Source organism: Aphanomyces invadans (genome assembly GCF_000520115.1).
Source record: "Aphanomyces invadans strain NJM9701 unplaced genomic scaffold supercont1.29, whole genome shotgun sequence".
Lineage (NCBI taxonomy): Eukaryota > Oomycota > Saprolegniomycetes > Saprolegniales > Verrucalvaceae > Aphanomyces > Aphanomyces invadans.
Window position 1 is genome coordinate 421,277 of NW_008580174.1, and position 15,634 is coordinate 436,910.

The 15,634-nt window shown below is 56.0% G+C and overlaps 6 protein-coding genes across 7 annotated transcripts; 2 read left to right on the plus strand and 4 right to left on the minus strand.

Annotated features, from left to right (window-relative positions):
* Positions 1 to 18: 18 nt before the first annotated feature.
* On the minus strand, positions 19 to 3,636 carry H310_11062 (hypothetical protein; the record flags this gene model as incomplete). Its single annotated transcript, XM_008877611.1, has 6 exons — positions 19 to 1,640; positions 1,684 to 2,035; positions 2,090 to 2,240; positions 2,301 to 2,461; positions 2,516 to 2,917; positions 2,974 to 3,636. The coding sequence occupies 6 exons, from the start codon at positions 3,634 to 3,636 to the stop codon at positions 19 to 21; spliced, it is 3,351 nt and encodes a 1,116-aa protein (XP_008875833.1).
* A 611-nt stretch (positions 3,637 to 4,247) lies between these two features.
* On the plus strand, positions 4,248 to 9,211 carry H310_11063. Of its 2 annotated transcripts, XM_008877612.1 has the most exons (11): positions 4,248 to 4,322; positions 4,374 to 4,399; positions 4,574 to 5,590; positions 5,653 to 5,787; positions 5,837 to 5,887; positions 5,963 to 7,457; positions 7,518 to 7,645; positions 7,703 to 8,135; positions 8,196 to 8,502; positions 8,555 to 8,717; positions 8,764 to 9,211. In XM_008877612.1, exons 1-11 carry the CDS (start codon positions 4,316 to 4,318, stop codon positions 9,088 to 9,090), a joined length of 4,089 nt encoding a protein of 1,362 aa, XP_008875834.1. In that variant the 5' UTR covers positions 4,248 to 4,315; the 3' UTR covers positions 9,091 to 9,211. The 2 variants fall into 2 exon arrangements, with proteins under 2 accessions (XP_008875834.1, XP_008875835.1); XM_008877613.1 differs by having other exon boundaries at positions 8,555 to 9,211.
* Positions 9,212 to 9,252: 41 nt separating this feature from the next.
* Positions 9,253 to 10,401, plus strand: H310_11064 (hypothetical protein). Its single transcript, XM_008877614.1, has 2 exons — positions 9,253 to 9,996; positions 10,047 to 10,401. Exons 1-2 carry the CDS (start codon positions 9,271 to 9,273, stop codon positions 10,284 to 10,286), a joined length of 966 nt encoding a protein of 321 aa, XP_008875836.1. The 5' UTR covers positions 9,253 to 9,270; the 3' UTR covers positions 10,287 to 10,401.
* Positions 10,402 to 10,411: 10 nt separating this feature from the next.
* H310_11065 (hypothetical protein) lies at positions 10,412 to 11,210 on the minus strand (the record flags this gene model as incomplete). The annotated part of the gene is made up of 2 exons (XM_008877615.1): positions 10,772 to 11,210; positions 10,412 to 10,714 (listed from the first exon to the last, which is right to left on the minus strand). Exons 1-2 carry the CDS (start codon positions 11,195 to 11,197, stop codon positions 10,412 to 10,414), a joined length of 729 nt encoding a protein of 242 aa, XP_008875837.1. The 5' UTR covers positions 11,198 to 11,210.
* A 235-nt stretch (positions 11,211 to 11,445) lies between these two features.
* On the minus strand, positions 11,446 to 13,926 carry H310_11066 (hypothetical protein). Its single transcript, XM_008877616.1, has 7 exons — positions 13,811 to 13,926; positions 13,262 to 13,767; positions 13,114 to 13,203; positions 12,853 to 13,038; positions 12,316 to 12,797; positions 11,970 to 12,267; positions 11,446 to 11,918 (listed from the first exon to the last, which is right to left on the minus strand). Exons 1-7 carry the CDS (start codon positions 13,893 to 13,895, stop codon positions 11,676 to 11,678), a joined length of 1,890 nt encoding a protein of 629 aa, XP_008875838.1. The 5' UTR covers positions 13,896 to 13,926; the 3' UTR covers positions 11,446 to 11,675.
* Positions 13,927 to 14,879: 953 nt separating this feature from the next.
* On the minus strand, positions 14,880 to 15,505 carry H310_11067 (hypothetical protein). Its single transcript, XM_008877617.1, has 2 exons — positions 15,359 to 15,505; positions 14,880 to 15,291 (listed from the first exon to the last, which is right to left on the minus strand). The coding sequence occupies exons 1-2, from the start codon at positions 15,446 to 15,448 to the stop codon at positions 15,061 to 15,063; spliced, it is 321 nt and encodes a 106-aa protein (XP_008875839.1). The 5' UTR covers positions 15,449 to 15,505; the 3' UTR covers positions 14,880 to 15,060.
* Positions 15,506 to 15,634: the final 129 nt, after the last annotated feature.

The following is a 15,634-nucleotide window of genomic DNA, read 5'->3' on the forward strand; positions in this document are numbered from 1 at the left end:
AGGGAGAGCATTCGTCGTTTACATGGTGGAATCTACTTTCTCGAGTGTACTTGAGTCGGTCGACGTCGGGGGACTCCTCAAGCGTTCGAGGCGAGTGCTGTCGGTGGCCGCCGCCGCAGTGGCGTCTGGTGGGCCCACAAACGCTGCCAAGAGGCGGTGGACTGCCCGCACGTCGTCGTCTCGTTCGAGGCCGCACGACGCAAGCAACGTTGGCCGGACTGCGTTCCACTTGGCAGGCGGCACCGACGCGCCAAACGCGGCCAGCACTTCCACGGCTTTGAAGCGAATGTTGCTCGTTCTGGATGTGGTGGCAGCGATGACGACGTGGTCAAACAGTGGATCCAAAACCGACGCGTCGAGCAAGTGTTGACGTGCGAGGGCCAAGCACGCGTGGAGGCCGGTCAATTGGAGCTGATACGACTGGTCCAACAGACTCACGACGGGCGCGAGGCCTGTGGACTGGAACCACGCCGGTCCGCACGATGCAGTGAGGTGCACGAGGGCGTTGACTGCCCCGAGTCGCACTTGGCACACTGCGTCATGCAGCAACCCGAGAGCAATCATGACGAGCGATGGCGGAGGGGACTTGGCCCACTTTTGAATGCTCTCCACGGCCAAGAGGCGGGACCTCCACGGCCGAAGTTTGGACAGCTTTTCCACATTCGTTACCACCAACGCTTCCAAATCACCAGACAAATGCATCGACGCTGCCATGAGCTGCTCCACGACGCTCTGCGCGACGACGCTGTCTTTGTCCGCCAGGAGTTGCTTGATCATGGGCTCCAACACGTCGCCTCGATTGGACCCCAACATTGACATCGCATCGGTCAGCGACGCCGCCACGGCGCGGCGGACGCTAGCACATGTGTCCCGCGACATGGACTCAAACGCGGGCAAGATCGACAGCGGCACCTTTGCATGCATCGAGGTTGGTGACGATTTGGTCTCGCCTTCCGTCAACGCAAGCGCGTCCAGCGCATTTTGAAGCGGAGCAAGGTCGGCCGAAAGCGCCATGCTGATCGGAATCGACGCCTTCGCCGCGGCAATGCGCACCTCCATGTTGGCGTCGCTCGATAGCTCGACAAAGTGATCGATCAAGACGTCGGCAAAGTCGATGCCCAAAACACTAATAAACTGGGGAATCAACGTGACCGTTTGGTGGCGAATTTGCCAGTCCGTGTCGGTGACAAATGCATTCACTCGTGGCACGAGCTCGCACCGTACGAGGCGACGCGCCGCGTCGTCGACGGCATTTACAGAGTCTGCCAACTCGGCGATCGCTTGCACGGCATAGAGCCGCACGAGGTCCGAGTGGTCGGCGCACATTTTCTCTATCAAAAGGACGACCCACGAGATCGATTCGGGCCCAACGGCACGCGCCAGCGCCGGCAAGATGTACGCCGCCGCCCGACGGACGAGTGGCGCGTCGTCCATGGTCAGCCGGTCAAACAACCCGCGAAACTGGACGCGGAGGTCGCCATCCACGCGGGAGTACACGAGGGGCATCAGGGCTAGCGGAATAATCCGGGAGCTTGGGCTGGAGTACAAGCTGAGGCGGGCGACGAGGGGCGGAAACGTCCGCAAAAAGGCGGTCGGGGACAACGCCGCCCCGAGAACTTTGAGGCTGTCCACGATCGCGTCTATCCGACCCATTTACTTTTCGTGCCAAGTATCGCCACGTACCCCATGTCGAGCTCTTCTCCATGACAGAACCGTTTTCAAATACGTCGAGCACAAGGTGCAAGATCCACCACAGATGGTCTTGTGTCGGGTCAGCGGTGTCCGAGTGGTGGCGCACACACCACAGGCCCAGCACGGTCAGCCCCCGCACGAGATTCAGCACAACGCTCTCTCCTTTGTCCGCATGCATCCCCATGCCGTGAATCATCGAAATGAGCGCGCGCCGTGCGGCGGCCCCGTCCTTCGTCTCTGTGCCGTCCAGATCCGGAATGTACTCAACGTCGTCGTCATATGCGGGATTCTGGCCCGCAAGATGGAGGATTTCGCACGCGACGGACGGGAAGATCCGTAGCGCCTGGCGGCAACGCCCTCGTCAATGTCGCACACGTGGCAAGGACATGCTGCGTACCCCTAACAACTTGCGCTGAAACCGGCCAAAGCTCGTTCTGTCGTCGTCCGAAATGACCAATTCGTGGCGATCGTTCGGCTGCACCATGCGAACATTGACGCCCATCATTTGCTTCAACGCGGGCAGCCACGGCGCCGGTGTCACGCAAAACCTGCAGACCAAACATTTACACGTAGACAACAACTACATTTCCGTCGAGCAAATGTCGTACGTCAAGAGCAGCGGGCGTGGGAGGTGGCGGATGCGATTTAGAGCTTCGTGGTGGGTCAGGTGGGTGATGCACTCGCCGTTGATCGCGACGAGCCAGCTATCCACCGTCACGTTGGCGCGGGAGCCAGACGCGCCGTCCTTTACGTTCACGATGATTGTGCGCTACACGGGGGACATTGTGAGGCATCGTCTCAACACGTCACAAAGCAGACCCACCTCGTGGACGTTTTCGACCGTGATCCCCATCGGCCCTGCTGGAAACGTTGCGTCGTACAAAGGCCAGGACGGGTCGGCGTGGTTCACTTTGCCGTCGTTGGCATACCATTCATAGCCGACGACACGGTCAAAGTTGGGAAAGAGCGGAATCGGATGCAGGAGTTGGTCCATCGCGAGCGCAACGTTGCCTTCGCTCCACACGTAATGCTGCAAGAGAAGGTCTGGCGGATACTTGTTCACGTCGCTGGCAGCTTGGCGCATGGTTTTCAGGGCATTTGCCATGATGTGGATCCCATACTGGACAGTCGACGCGACGGGAGGAGCCTCCACCGGTGCCACGTGGTGGCCGCTGTGAGTGTGGTCAGCACGGCGAAAGCGAAGCAGCACTGGGACGTTGACAACCTTCAAAGAAAGCAATGACGTCAAAGAAGTGTCGACAACTCATGGGCTCATACTACCTCCTTCGACAACCGTGTCACGATCGGGGCAACGTTCGACTCTTTGATCACGTGCCCCGAGCACGCAATGAGAACGTCAGCTTTTTGGATATTTGCTTTGTGCGCTGCACCCCCAACGACAACGTCCTGGACGACGATGCGGCCGAGGACGTTGCCAATCGTCCACTTGAGCGCGCCGTCAGTGAGTTCGACTTCGTACTCCTCATTCGTATGCATCACCTTATGTGGAACTTCTGTGGGTACTGAAGTTGGCACTGGAGGCGGCGGGGGCGCACTCGGAGCGGCAAGGGGTATCGAATCGTCAGCACATTGACTTGCTTTGTCAAGGAAATGCAAGTCGACAGCCTCGCTGACGTTTCCATGAGATCTCGTGAGAAGATCACGGAGCTCTTCATCCGTGGCACTGTTATTGAGCAATTCCTTCAGCGCTTCAATTGCATATTGGTCGTACGAAGGTACTGCCGCGGATGGGATGGAAAGTGGAGCAACCGTGGTGGTTGCTGCATCAATCATGGGCTCATCACCAAAGTAGTGTTCCGCGGCGCGGGTCACATCGTCACCCACTCGAAGCAGCAGCGCGTTTAATACCTCGTCGGAAGCCTCCGGTCCCACGATCTCTCTCAACGACGCCAGAGCAGCGGCATTCGGTTCGACGGACGACATGGAGACACTGGAAGGATATGTCGAGGTTGTCCAGTACAAAATGCATGCATTTATACTTCGAAACAAAATGCCATACAAATTCCAAGCTCAATGGTCAAGCTTTCATAAAAATAGCGTCCAAATTCTCGGCAGGAGTGGACATCCGCTGCCATTATCCGGATACCCTCATTTCATGCAGTTGGAGTTGATGCCAGCACTGTAGCGAAGCCACACCCAATTCGCACTCCATGGCGGGGGTAACGATAGGCAGGGAGCAAGTGCAGGCAGCAAGTGCAGGCAACTAGTCATCGAGCTGTTAGGTGCTGTTCCTCGTCGAATGGCGGGTGGACAATTCCCATTTCATCGAATGTTAGAGAATTTAAAATCGAGAGGTTTCTCGTCCAAATCGTCATGGCCAGGTGTATCCAGGTAGCATTTAGTATACGCTTGAGCTCTCGCTGACTAGTGTCGTGGCGAGGTGGTGGCGCACCATTGATGGGACGAATGCAAGCTTATCGGAACGAAGTGGTGGGACTTGTTGATGCCCCCGTTGATTGGCCACCATACAAAAGTTCATATGAAGCGAATTATCCGGAATTCCGAATACCTTGATATCTGGGCCATTTTTCAAACCTGCGAGTTGCAGCGAGTTGCCAAACCGTGCACGTGAACACTTGGAACACGAGGCGAGCACTTGGTCATGGCCGGTACGTCGTCCTCCCTCGAACCTGTCGTCGTCTGATCCTTATGTGCTGCAGATTCAACAGCCACTCGCGATATGAACGTACGTGCTCGTTTTCTTTGACGACTTGACAAGTTTGCTGCGGTGTTTGGCGTGCCGTGATTTGTGATTGGCTTAGTTTGGGTGCTTTGCATTGGTTGAAAATGTTGTCGATGTGAATTGGGATTGGTCAATATGTTATACCTGATTGGACCTCTCCAATGTCAACTGGGTCAGGTCGATGCGGCGGGCGAGGCGCCATCAGCGGAGAAAGTAGCAGGGACATCTGGATGCATGGGATGCGGCCTGGACAACAATGCAGGAAGTATTTTGCTATGTGACGGCCATGAGTGTGATGCGGAATACCACACTTACTGCTTGGTGCCACCGTTGGCGGAGGTCCCAGTCGGTGACTTTTTCTGTCCTGCATGCAGTGGAACAGACAAGTACGAGATCCGAACAGCCAAGGAGGGAAAAGATGATACCGACAACTTTGTTCTCGAGTCGACATCGTCGCTCGGCGTGTTTCGGCGATGGTATGTGAAAAACAAGAATAAAGTATACTACAAACCATTCGTCGCGCAAGTCGAGTCGAGTTCGGGACGTCCGATTCGACTAGGGCTCTACCGATCTGAAGAGCTTGCGGCTGAAGCATACGACTGCGCGATCCTGAGATCCCATGGCGCCGACGACGTGACGCAGCTCAAGCTGAACTACCCTGGCAAGATTCAAAAGTACAAGGACATTATTTTGGCCACGTACATTGCCCCGCCAAGCGACTCGGACAATGACGAATCGTCGGGGGCAGGACGGCCGCTTCGTCTGCGCAAGGCACTGCGCAAGAACAGTTTCAACGCGATAGACAAACTGTCATCAAAGAGATCGCGCAACAAAGTCACCGACAATGACGACAACGACATGGCGAAGAAAGCTCGCAAGTCCTTCGACGATGCCGCATTGAGTGCGGGGGAAATCCCGACCTCGTACTTGGGCGTCCACGTGCACGCGAATTTCTCGGTCGCGCACTTAAAAATCCTGGACAAAGTCGTGTTTATCGGACGCTTTGACACCCCTGAACAAGCCGCTCTCGCGTACGATCGGGAAGCGGTCCGTCATTACTGCCGCGGCACGCCATTGAATTTTCCCGAGCGCCGCGACGAATGGACTAAGGCCGCCGCCGTCGCCGACGTCACCCACGGCAAAATCCTCGTCGTACCTGAAAATCGGTACAACAAAAACATCGACAAGCTGACGGTGGGTTTCGTTGCTTTGACATGGATTGCTGTCGATTTTTCATGGGTATGTTGTATCTGTAGGCGTGGATGCGCGTTGTCGGACAATCGGTCAGGCTCATCGAAGCATCGCGACGCGTGCATTGGCCGTCACTCGATATGGACGCCATTGAGAAGGGGCCGATTATTAAGGAGGACTTTACCCGGCGTGATAAAAATGTTCGCACCGAGAGCCATGACAAATGTTCTGACGCTCGTCGAGATGTAGATACGCAATTCGTGCTTGGCAGTGTTTGCGTGCGTCGACAGCATCATCCAGGTAGGCCTTCGTGTTGGTTTGAACGATTGGGAATGCAATGTAAGGAAGGCTGATTGATGCATGCGTTCAAATTAGGAATCCAAGTTTTACCAAGAAAAGTCGCCAAATGGCATGTTTCTGAACCCGCCCCCAGCTGGGTGCTTCCTCGAGCTAGTGGCCGCGCGGGCATATATTTCGTATTGTGAAGCGATCAACGAATTCTCCAAGTGCGCAATGGACGATACAATTGAACTTACCAAAGCGCTGGCAGTTGTGTTGACGGCACGTGAGGACTACCTCAAGGCCAAGGTGAGCGAGGACGCCATGTTGGACGAGTTGGACGAGTTCATGGCCACCGCCATCAAATCTTTCATGCCGAGCAGTGTTCCGCCGTCCGACATTGCATACTTTCCCAACTGCAGATACGTCAAACGCGTCGTGGAAATCGATCAAGTTGCGACCCCTGAGTTGCCCATCAACCAAGAAGCTACCACGTCGACTCCAAAGATCAAGTCTGAAGGGCTTGACCTCATGGCTACGTCCACCTTTTTCGAGCGGACCCCTGGCGAATTTGTGGCTCACACAACACTTGACACCGACGCTGTGATGGTGAACGATGCCGGCGAATGTGCGATCTCGGACAGGAAGGACTGCTCGCTGGCCAAGAAATCAAAGGACGAGTGCTGCTTGGCGATCGAGTTGCAGGACGGCTGCTTTGAACTGTATCCGTTGCTGACGCTGGAGCGTGTGGTTCTTGACGATGGAGTGACCCCGCTGCGATGGACAAAGGAGCAAGTTGACGCCCACGAGATCGAAGAAGTGGACGCGCTCACGCATGGCGTTGACATTAGTCCGTCATCCGCTGACGACATTGTCCCCTACCTGTGCATCACGTTTGTGCATGAAATGACTCTCCGTGCGCGCAACCGGGAAGAAGTCGAGGTGAAGGGTAAGAAGGCGGAAAAGTTGGCGGCGCTGAAAGCCAAGTTCAACGTGTTCATGGAGGGGTATCCCAAGACGAAGGCTGCGTATGAACACAATTCGAAAGCTAACCATGTCGTTCAGCAGAACGCAGAGCGGGACATTGCGTTGCTCGCAACCGTCGACGGCGTCGTCATTCCGGCAGTCACGACCGCCTTGGCCACGTGCATGTTGCACTTGAAGACGTACATGGACACGCTGGATGCACGACGAGACCAATTTACGTCCGAGTTCAACTATTACACGTCGGCGTTGTATCAAGTCGTGGGAGCGGAGGACGTCCTCCCGTCGTTGAAAGCGAGTTACGTTGCGTTTTTCACCCATGAGCTGCACGTGCTGTGGAAGGAAAAGGTTGCCTCGCTAGAAGTGTTGTACCTGTTGCTGCGCTCCATGACCAAGGCTGCCGCGGAGGACGCCGACGCCGATGACATGCAATCGTCCATTCGTGCTGCCATTGCGTCGTGGGAAGCGTTCGAGTGGCCTGACCTTGTCGACACGATGCCATACTTGACCACCACCCCAAGGTCCCCCCTTGCCAAGGTCAAGTCGGAACCAACCGTTGCGGTGGACGAGCTCAAGGTCGTATTCGAAACCACGCTGGCTCACCGAGGTACCGGTTTGTCCACATCTGCGCTACCCCTCACGAAATCCTTCGTGGATGTGCATCTAGTCTATGACAGCCCTCGCGGAGACTCGAAAGCACGAGTGACCAAGCCCCACACGCTTGTGTTGTATCACCCCCTGTGCATTCACCATGAAACGCCGCCGGAGCACCCAGAGTGTCCTGAACGATTGACGGTGGGTTGGCTGTCATCCTCGACTGCGCTAGAACCCTGCTAACTTCCACGGGATTAGCGAGCGATTGCCGTGCTCAAACCGTTGCTAGTCAAGTACCCCGATGCGTTGTCGGTGGAGGCGCTGACCGGCACGGCGGACGACTTGTCGCCGCCCGAAACGACTTTGCTGCTAGTGCACTCGCCGAATTACTTGGATCGATTGAAACAACGATCCAAGGACGTGACGAGCGGAGCAGTCGTGTTTGAAACGGACCCTGGTGACGACAACGATGGCATCGAGTCCGTTGCCCCAGACACGATCCGTCCGTTTGCAGCCATCGGTGGCGCTTTCAAGGTCGCCGCGTCGATCAAGAGAGACTCCGCCATGGACACATTCGTGAGCACGGCGTCGTGGGACGTGGCCCGCATTGCTGCCGGTACGGTCTGCCTCGCAGTGGACAAGGTCTTGGCTGGCGAATTTGTGAACGCCGTGTGTTTGGTGCGACCACCAGGTGGGCATTCGTATTGGAGAGCGCATTGCGAACAGTGTAGTCATGGCAATGGGGACGTAGGCCACCATGTTGGCCGCAACGGCCGCACACCCAACGCGCCGTCGTCGGGCTTTTGCCTTTTGAATAACGTTGTGATTGGCGCTCTGCACGCCCGCATGCACCCGAGCGTGACCCGAATCGCTGTGCTCGACTGGGATATCCATCACGGCAACGGGACGGAGGAGCTTCTTCGAGGCGACCCGCGGTCCTTTTTTGCGTCGATTCACCTGTACCACAAAGACTTCTTCCCGGGCACGGGGCCGTCCGCGTCGGATGACAACATTGTGAACGTCGGTCTGCAAAACTCTGGTCGTGGCTCTGGCTCCGAGTGAGTTGGATCCGTCCTTCCATGTCGACGCTCATGGGGTTTTGTGGCGTAGGGCTTTCCGCCACGCACTGACCCACGACATCTTTCCTGCCATGGAACTGTTCCAACCTGACATCATCTTTATTTCTGCCGGATTTGACGGGCACAAAGACGACATCCTTGGTGGCTGCGCCGCCGTGTCGAACCACGACATTCCCGCGGGCTACGTGGAAGACGTGAGGACTTACAAGCATTGTTCGTATGATACATGAACACGGATAGGATTATGCGTGGGCAACCAAGGAAGTGCTGAAACTTGCAGACAAGTTCTGCAAAGGCCGCGTTATATCTGTACTGGAAGGCGGGTACGACGTGCGCGACGAAACGAACTCGTTGGCCAAATCGATCGAGTCGCACATTGATGCTATCGTCGAGGGAGTGCTGGAAATCAACGCCGCGGCGTCCGTCGTCGACTCTGGTGCGCCGCCATCGGCTGACAGCAAGGACGTGAAGGTCGAACCCAAGCTTGAAGGTCGCCTGGCCCGCTTGCTCAGCCAGAACATCAACGACCCGTCGATCGTTTTGCTTGACGACGACATGGCCGCATGAGCCGTAGTCTAAATGCAATTTCGTCCTTCTTGCGTTCCTCCATCTTCATCCTCCACACGCGGCACGACAATCACTCACACGATTGGCCCAAAACCTACTATAATTAATATATACTTCCTTTAATATTTTATGTCACACCCAGCCGGTGTTCCCAGTTTCTTTCTCTTGCGCCGCTTGGATATGAACATCTTCCAGAACGTCCGCGAGTACTTGACGCCGGTGCTGTCCGAGTCGGGGTTCGTGACGGATGGTGTATTGACGCCCGAGGAGTTTGTCGCTGCGGGGGACCAGCTTTGCTACAAGTGCCCGACGTGGCGATGGGAAGGCGGTGACGTGAGCAGTCGTCGGTCGTACTTGCCTCCACACAAACAGTTTCTTCGCACGACGGGGGTCCCGTGCCGCCGCCGTGTGACGTCACTCGAACAAGATTACATTGGAGAAACAACGGTCGAGGACGACAACGACTGGCTCGAGACCCACAACCAGAACAAGCACGTCGAAGACACGGCTGAACGCATGCATCATATCTCGCTCGACGGCGGGTCGCCGACGTCGGCATCGCAAACAAACATACTTAGTGCCCTCGTCGACGAGCATTTTCAAGTGTCTGCGGCACGTGGACCACCCACGGGTCATGCCAATGCGTCGTCCCCACCCGACCTCAGTGCTTTTGACGACGACGACAACCTCGTCGACGACACGGACGAAGCCACCCTCACGTACATTGCAACGTCCGAGCCGGAACCGACCGAACTCGATGCTGATGGCAACCTCGTGTACACACGGACGTACGACGTCTCGATCAGTTACGACAAGTACTATCGCACCCCCCGCGTGTGGTTGTTTGGGTACGAGGAGAGCGGTGCGCCGCTCAAGCCAGACGACATGCTGCAAGACATCATGCAGGTACTGTGCCTCAGTTGACTTCTCCGGACTGTCTGACGGAATTTGCAAAGGACTACGCGAACAAGACGGTCACGATCGACCCGCACCCCCATTTGACCGGCATCCCACATGCATCCATTCATCCGTGCCAGCATGGCGCTGTCATGAAGCGCATCGTGGCCAACTTGATGGCCGGCGGCAAAGAAGTTCGCAGCGACCAGTACATGTTTATCTTTCTCAAGTTCTTGCAATCTGTGATCCCCACCATCGACTACGACTACACCATCGACGTTGAAGCCAAATCGTCGTGAAAGCTTCCGCGGGGTCGACGTCCACGGTCGAGACAGCGTCCATGGTCGTGTATATACTTAAATGATTCCTGTCGAGTCGGTGGACTCTGCCTCGACACGAACTTTTCTTTCTCGATCTCTCGGCTCTAAACGTCGCCGGTGTGACCGTCTGAGGCGTTCGCACGTGGCTCGCCGGTCGGGCGCGACATGCCAATTGCCGCCGCTTCCAATTCTTCATGCACCCATTGTCCGATGAGGTTGTTGTGGGTTGCCAAGTAATGCGCATAATGCGTATGGAGGCACTTGACCGAGGCTGGGTTGCGAATGCCAGCAATGCCGACGTCGCGAAGAGCTCGGACCCAGCGCTTTTTCTCGACGAGGCTGCGATCGGCCGGGGTGAGGAGGGCCCACCGGTCCGCTGCGTACTCAGCGTGCATGTTTGTCATGGCCTACGTTCGACGAGACGGATGAAAATACTTGAGAAAGGGACGTTGAGGTTGTTGTACATGGAGATAGTCGGAGGATGCAACGAGCCGATCGGTGAACGCAGCAACACGCCCTGCGCCTTCCAAGAGAGACACGCGCTCGTGTAGTTCTTGGCTCGCGAGCCAATACATTGTGGGGAATGGCTCAGCAGCCGCGCGTTGGTTTTTCTTGTAGTCATTCATGCAATCTCGTAGTGGGTACAGCACAAGCACGGCAGGTTCGACTTCGTTTTGGCGGGTCGTGTACATCGCGGCGACCCGGACAAGGTTCGACGGTACCTCGCCCAAGTTGCGAATAATCGCGGCTAATTCCAATGGGTCCGTGACTTCGCATGGGATGCCTTCGATGACGTCACTCAGCTCGTCTTCCACGCGAGGAGGCAGGGCGGGCATAAGGTCACCCAGGTCCAAGAACGCCGCGCTCTCGTCCGCCATCTCCCTTCGCATCGTTGAAGTGCACGACACAGATGCACTGGATGGGAACGGACCAATCACATCACATGAAAATCGAAAGAACCAATCAAATCACTGGATTCAAACTGTCCCGCATCAATTTGGGCACGACGTTTGCCCGAACGATGGGAGGGCGAAGAAGTGGGCGACGGTGTCCTTTGCCGTGTGTGTCCTGCTGGAGGCAAAGGCACAGCCTGCTGCCGTCCATGGGCCATGCAAAGGGGCAGCGCGGGATGCTCAAGTGGAAACCGAACGTGGCATTGGATGTCAGGTTAGGAAGGGTAGATTGCTTTCTAGCTTGCAATAACGCGGACGCCCAAGAGCGACACCTTGTGGGCGTCAATGTTATCTGGTTGCCGAATGAACATCATGTTGGTCGAGATGTTCCAGTACGACGCCAGCCATTGCACGAGCGCGGGTTCAAACGTGCCTTCAATCGAAACGTAGTCGATCTACAGTGCGACGTTGTTAGTCATGTCGTCAAGAATGCCAATATTTTCCAGCATTCCTTGGTCTCAGGGTACATGTTGTCGAAGACACCGACCAGATCGGGAAATCCCAACGGGTCGGGGGTGCCCGGGGCATGCACATGGACGATCTTGATGTTTTCCGTGTGTTCGTTGGCGCGAATGTACCGCACGGCCTTGTTGAGCAGGGACAGCGACATGTGCTTGAGGAAAAATACGACGGGCGGCGCGTTGATGGCTTGAATAGCCTGCATCCAACGACATCCGTGAGCCACGAAAAAGGCGCGACTGCATGTTACCTTTCGAATCGTCCGGCCACCAAGTGCGCCAGTTCGAGGCAAGAGCGGCTCGTCCAAATCGCTATCGGACGACAAGTTGGTCGCATCCAATTCAATCTTCTTGTCCTTCTTGGACGGGCACAAGCTTTTCATGATAAACATGCAGAGGCGAAGGAGGAGGATGCGCTCCAGCATGACGAAAATGAGCGACCCCACGACGAGAAAGTAGAGCGCAAACACCACCGACACGATCGGGTCCCCGAGCAGGGTGCCGAGGAATCCGCAAAACACCATGAGGAACGCCACGATACACTTCCACCTACGTCGCGGCGGTCACATCAAACGAAACAAGTCGGCGGCGATGTACCAGGCAGCGCTCGTATCGCGGGGCATGTGGCTTCGCTTCAACTTGAACAAGATGGCGCCGCCCGAGAAGAGTAGGAGGAGGCCAAGAAAGGCGTACGAGAATACGCTGGACAGCATGACGATGTCGCCGTTCAAGCACACGACGAGACTGGATGCGACGACGAAGTAGAGCCAAATGATGTAGTGGTTTGTGCGACGACATGAATTTTCCGTGAGGAGGAACTCGGGCATGACGCGGTCGCAAGCCAGTCGGCGAACGAGACCCGTGATCCCGACGTACGACGTGAGGACGGACCCTGCCAGCACGATGAATCCGTCGATGGTCATCCAGAGCTCAAAGTGCCGCCCGAGGGTTTCGCGCGCCATGAGGGCGAGCACGACATTGTTGTTGGCGATCGTGCCAGACGGCCCGAGCAGGGGCAATACGCACAGGTTCAAGATCGACAGCGACAAGTTGAAAAACGATGACAGAAACCACATGTTCTATTCACGATGGCAGCGTTCAAGCGGCAGGAAGTCCAGAATACTCGAAACGCACCCGAAGGATCGAGCCAAAGATGCGAGGCTGTTGCTCTTCGACAAAGTTGGCCGCAGTCTCAAACCCCGTCACACCCAACATGGCCGAGCTAAAACCGAAAAAGATGGCTGTGAACACGTCGCTCTTGATGAGAGTGCCGCAAACGTCGAGGTCCGGCAGCGGCGTTTGTAGATTTTCATGCAAGATCTGTATATTCAACACGCATCAACGGCGATGACGTCGACGAGTTGAGGGAATGCGCATGTAGGGAAAGACACGTACTTGGAGGTTCTTGAACGTGAACATGACAGACCCGACAATCAGCACCAACAGCGTCATAATGTGCAAAACAAAGATAGCGAGGGCTATCACCTACAACGTGACGGACGGTCGTGACGGAGCTGTGGACGACGCACCAGGGGCGACGTACGGCACTCTCGCTGAGACCCAGCACGTTCAACACCGCAAACACAAACAAGATGCCGATGGCACTTTCGACGGTGTTGATGGACGGCACTTGGGCGCGGAGGTAGTCGGAAGCGGACACTGCTCCGACGACCCCCGTCGCCAAGTACGCAATGACAGCCAGGGCCGCCGTCATCGCCGCAACCCGCTTGGACGTCGTGTTGAGCATCGTATTGTACGACCCCCCATTCAGCGGGATCGCACTCACGACTTCGATGTAGATGAACCGGAAAAGGTACATGACACACACGACGAGAAAAGTCGGAATCGGGGACAGCTTCCCTGCCTTCGACGCGACGATGCCCGCCGAGTACAGGCAGCTGGAGAGCAAGTCGTTCCCGCTGATAGCTGTCGATGGCCATTCCGACAAGAGGTGCTTTGGCTTTTGCATCGTCGTTCGAACTGCATCGAGTGATTCACACGAAACGTGAAGTTTCTCCGTGTGGCCATACGATGCATACGACCAACTTGCTACAAGAAGTCGTGAGTGGGTATCATGGAGAGCTGTACCTACGCCCACTGAGGGACTCTTCCCTGACGGAGAAGTCGAAATGCCGTGCGGGGTTTGCATTCGACCCATATGACCTGCGCCGCTCCATCGTCTTGCTAATTGTGATTTGCGGTCACGACGGATGAAAGTCGTGTGAATTGTTCCATGAATCCTTCTTTATCCCCGTAGATTCTCCCTTAATAGACAAGAATTCCCTTTTGCCTTGTACTACTTAGTAGAACATTAACTCTTGGTGTTTTGGTTCATTTACTCCGTAATAGATGAACATCATTGACACAGCCGGACGCGAACATCGCCGCCTTCACCCGAATGCGTCATCGATCTCAAGCATCTGTGTGGGTATGCGGAAGATAATGGAGGGGACGACATCGATACGTACCTCTTGGGTGACATTGAATTCTCGTCGCGGCAAGGGGGCAGTGCTGTCTACCGGTAGTTTGGTCACACGTGCATGATTCACAGTCCGGTGGGTGAGTCCCTGTCAGGTTGGCAGATGACGCTATCTTCAACCAACGTACTGGTGAAGCGATTCTTGGTACGTCGTCGTGACGCTGAAGGAACTTGTTCGCATGCGCTTCGCTTCCTCGAAGGGATCGAATTGGGGCTCTTCATTCTTTCTCCAGATGGAACTTGTGCCGTGAAGCATGGAAGGACGGCGCGGCACCTCCTTGCACGTACCTGATGAGTGGCGCATAGTGACACACACATTCGGCGTCATGCATGGAGGGCGTCACAGAAGGCGCCACGGTCAGCAGCGTTGCACTTGTCGATTGCCGTGTGCACACGGACGGTGGCTTGATTTGCCATGTGGGCCACTTCCACTAGGGGCGATCAAGCAAGATGGAGCTGCAGTGGTCCAAGCATCCTCTCCACGCAAGCTGTCAATTTGTGCGCTTCCGATGGAAGCCAACATCGAACGCGCGTCGCCGTCATTGCGTCCCCCCATCCATAAGGAAACTCCAGGAGGACATGTACATAGCACGTCCAGGAGTGTGTCCCAAGACGACCTAGATGGGGCATTCGTTGACAGCAGCACCCAGCCGCCTCGTGGACAGCGACGTTGGAGTCGGTCGACGGCGTGGTCGTGATTGATGTGCGCAGGTAGCTTGGTCGTGATGCACAGACCGATGGAACACGTTGGATGACGCTCGGAAGCTTGTGATTCAGATTAATCGACTCAACGCGCAACTCCAAGGTTTAGTGTGCAATGTCATTAGGTGTCCAAAGAATTTCAACTCCACCAGAAAGACCGCTTAGACACCGGCTTGCTTGGCACGTTGGGCGGCGTAGTACGCCTTCATTTCTTCACGCTTGGCCAAGGCGCGCTTGTGCGTCCCCAGGCGCTTCTTGGAGAATTTGTAGATGCGCTTTTCCGCCGACGAACCGCCGGACTTGATCATATCGAGGATGCGCTTTTCGTACGGCATCAACCCGACGACTTCACGCACGATCGCACGCACAAACGTGGTCTTCTTGCCGGCGCGCTACCCTCGACACAAAACACACCTGATCAGCTCCACGGACGCCACCCTGTCAGATGCATGTACGTACACCCTTCTTCGAAGCAGGACGAGGAGCGAGCTCTCGCTTGGTCACGGGGTACCCCTTGGACAAACCAGTAGCAATACCGGTGGAAGACATGTTGCTTTACTTTCACACTAAAACCGAAAAGTAAGAAGTTCCGCCTTCCGCCGACCGCACCAACCAATGCTGTCCTCCAATCATCTCCGCCATCCGGATAATTTCCTCGACTATCCGGGACACAGCGCCGCACCATCCAAACGGGGTTCGTATCCGTCGATGCGTATCCGGACTTTGGGGCGGATC

Coding starts and splice junctions, on each gene's coding strand:
- H310_11064 (XM_008877614.1), top strand. CDS start 9,271: ATGAACATCTTCCAGAACGTCCGCGAGTACTTGACGCCGGTGCTGTCC. Junction 9,997..10,046: donor TGCTGCAAGACATCATGCAG/GTACTGTGCCTC, acceptor GAATTTGCAAAG/GACTACGCGAACAAGACGGT.
- H310_11063 (XM_008877612.1), top strand. Junction 5,788..5,836: donor TTACCCGGCGTGATAAAAAT/GTTCGCACCGAG, acceptor GTCGAGATGTAG/ATACGCAATTCGTGCTTGGC. Junction 5,888..5,962: donor GCGTCGACAGCATCATCCAG/GTAGGCCTTCGT, acceptor CGTTCAAATTAG/GAATCCAAGTTTTACCAAGA.
- H310_11067 (XM_008877617.1), bottom strand. CDS start 15,448: ATGTCTTCCACCGGTATTGCTACTGGTTTGTCCAAGGGGTACCCCGTG. Junction 15,292..15,358: donor GTCCTGCTTCGAAGAAGGGT/GTACGTACATGC, acceptor TGTCGAGGGTAG/CGCGCCGGCAAGAAGACCAC.
- H310_11066 (XM_008877616.1), bottom strand. CDS start 13,895: ATGGAGCGGCGCAGGTCATATGGGTCGAATGCAAACCCCGCACGGCAT. Junction 13,768..13,810: donor GGAAGAGTCCCTCAGTGGGC/GTAGGTACAGCT, acceptor GACTTCTTGTAG/CAAGTTGGTCGTATGCATCG. Junction 13,204..13,261: donor TGGGTCTCAGCGAGAGTGCC/GTACGTCGCCCC, acceptor GTCACGTTGTAG/GTGATAGCCCTCGCTATCTT.